This window comes from Poecile atricapillus, chromosome 6 (genome assembly GCF_030490865.1).
Source record: "Poecile atricapillus isolate bPoeAtr1 chromosome 6, bPoeAtr1.hap1, whole genome shotgun sequence".
NCBI lineage: Eukaryota > Metazoa > Chordata > Aves > Passeriformes > Paridae > Poecile > Poecile atricapillus.
Window position 1 is genome coordinate 22,134,620 of NC_081254.1, and position 2,247 is coordinate 22,136,866.

The 2,247-nt window shown below is 63.3% G+C and overlaps 1 protein-coding gene across 1 annotated transcript; it reads right to left on the reverse strand.

Annotated features, from left to right (window-relative positions):
• Positions 1-268: 268 nt before the first annotated feature.
• Positions 269-1,425, reverse strand: FGFBP3 (fibroblast growth factor binding protein 3). The gene is made up of 2 exons (XM_058840873.1): positions 1,134-1,425; positions 269-833 (listed from the first exon to the last, which is right to left on the reverse strand). Exon 2 carries the CDS (start codon positions 764-766, stop codon positions 269-271), a length of 498 nt encoding a protein of 165 aa, XP_058696856.1. The 5' UTR covers positions 767-833; positions 1,134-1,425.
• Between the last annotated feature and the right edge of the window lie 822 nt (positions 1,426-2,247).

Sequence of the window (2,247 nt, forward strand, 5' to 3'; positions counted from 1 at the left end):
TAGAAATTGATTTTGGAGAGGGAACGCCTGTCTCTTCATATTTATGTCGCTTAAGGTACTTGAATGCAGCTGTGCCGCGGTGCTCTCACCCGGGTTATTCACACACTCTAACAGTGCTGCAGGTGTTACAGGGCTTTGACGAGACAAAGAATTACGCGAGCTTCTTGTCACAAAATAGTTACCGCTTTATTGGGGACTAAAAGAGGAGAGCGGACGGAGTCGGGGGACATTGGCGGCGGTGGCTGAGGCCAGGCGAGGCCGGAGCGGCTCAGCCCTCCCAGAAGCCGACGAAGAAGCTGCAGAGCGAGTGCCAGCGCTCGGCGCAGTAGGTCTGCGCCGGGTCCTCGGTGGGCTCCGGGCCGGGGGCCGGCGTGGCCGGGCCGGGGTGGGGCAGCAGGCGCAGCTGCGCCTCGGGCGGGGCGCGGCCGGGGCCGCAGAGGCGGGCGCTGAGCGGCGCTCCCGGGGCGCACGGGTGGTGCCGCCGCCGCAGCCGGGACAGGATCTGCCGCCAGTACTGGCGGCTGCGGGCGCCGAAGGCCGGGCAGCGCCGGGGCTCCCCGCGGTAGGCGCAGCTCCGCGCAGCCCCGCCGCCCGCAGCCCGGCAGCTCAGCCGCAGCTCGCTGGCCCCCGCCGCCGAGCGCAGCTCCCAGCGGCAGCGGTGCTGCTCCGGCGTGGAGAACCGCCCCGCCCGCGCCTCCTCCCGGTCCGCGCCGCCGCCGGCGGCCCCCAGGGCGGCCAGGGCCAGCAGCGCCAGCGGCAGCCTCATCCTCGGCGCGCCTCAGCGACGGGGCGTCCCGGCGCGGCCGCCGCGCTCCCGCCGCATCCTCCGCGCCCTGCGGACACACGGAGCGTGGCTGGCGGTGCCCCGGCGGGAGCGCAGCCCCCGGCATCGCGCCAGCCCCAGCCGGGCCCGGAGCGGGCTGATCCCGCCAGGCTCGTAACCCCCGGGGATTTTAGTTCGAGTCCGTCCGTCCTTCAGCTCCGTCCCGGGACCACCCCGGCCAGGAAGCCGTAACTGGACGGCAGCAGCCGGAGCCCGCGCTCGCCGGCTGCGGCATCACAGCTGCGAGCGGCATCAGACCCGGCTAGGGGGAACCCCCTCCTTTCCCCCGCACCCTGTTTTCCCCACGCACCCCGGTGTTTTCCGCCCTGTCCCGAGGCACTCACGGTGCGCTGTGCGGTGCGTGGCGGTGCGGGGACAGGCGCGCTCCCCGGCTGCCCGCGGCGGGCCCGACACGGGGTTATCAATGCTCGGGGGCTGCCCCCGCCGATGCCCCTCCCCGGCCGCCCGCGGGGGGACAGCGCGGGGACGCGCCGGGAGCCCGACGGCACCGACTCGCAGGAGATGGCCCGGCACACCCGAGCTTTGTTGGAGGAAGCCGCACCCCGGTACCACAGAGCCATCCCGCCACCCCGGCCCCCATCCGGCTGTGCGGGGATCCTCGGGGGCGCGGGGACAATGGCTGTGCGCCTGCTGCACGGGAATAAATTAATTTATTTTCCTTTGCAATTGATGGAGTTAAAAGAGATTCTCGTTTCGGAAGCATACTATCAGTGTGGATTATTTAGGATGATTTTTTTCTTTTTTTAAATGTGGTGAGAATCTTCTCTATAGGATGTGTTTAAAAAAATGCCAGAAGTTTCAAGAGAGCATAGACATAACCTTTGTTATTGCCTGTTTGGAGTTGGGATATCAGACACCAGTTTCAGAAATCTCTTTTCAGAATTAGGATCTCTAAACCCACGTGTATTTCTGTTTCATGAGTGGTGATGTACTTTGCACATCTGTTTCAAACACCTTGCAGTTCTGACCCTGTCACTCAACAATGACAGGCCCCCAAGTTTCTAGAAGCTCCCTGCTGCCTTCACAGTATTGCATGAACAGATCAAGAACAGCCCTGCCCAAAAGGACTTGTGAGTGCTGATGGATGAGAGGCTGGATATGACCCACAATATGCACTGACAGCCCAGAATGTCAAATGTGTCCTGGGCTGCATCCAAAGCAGCGTGGCCAGCAGGGTAAGGGAGGGAATTCTGCCCCTCTGCTCTGCTTGACCCCAGCTGGAACCCTGCATCCATCTCTGGGGTCCCAGCACAGGACAGAAATGGACTTGTTGGAGTGGGTCATTAAAATTGTTGGAGGGCTGGAAGACTTCTCCTGTGACAAAAAGGATGGGGACAAACTTTTAGCAGGGCCTGCTGTGATAGAACAAGGGATAATCAGTTTAAACGAAAAGAGAGCAGATT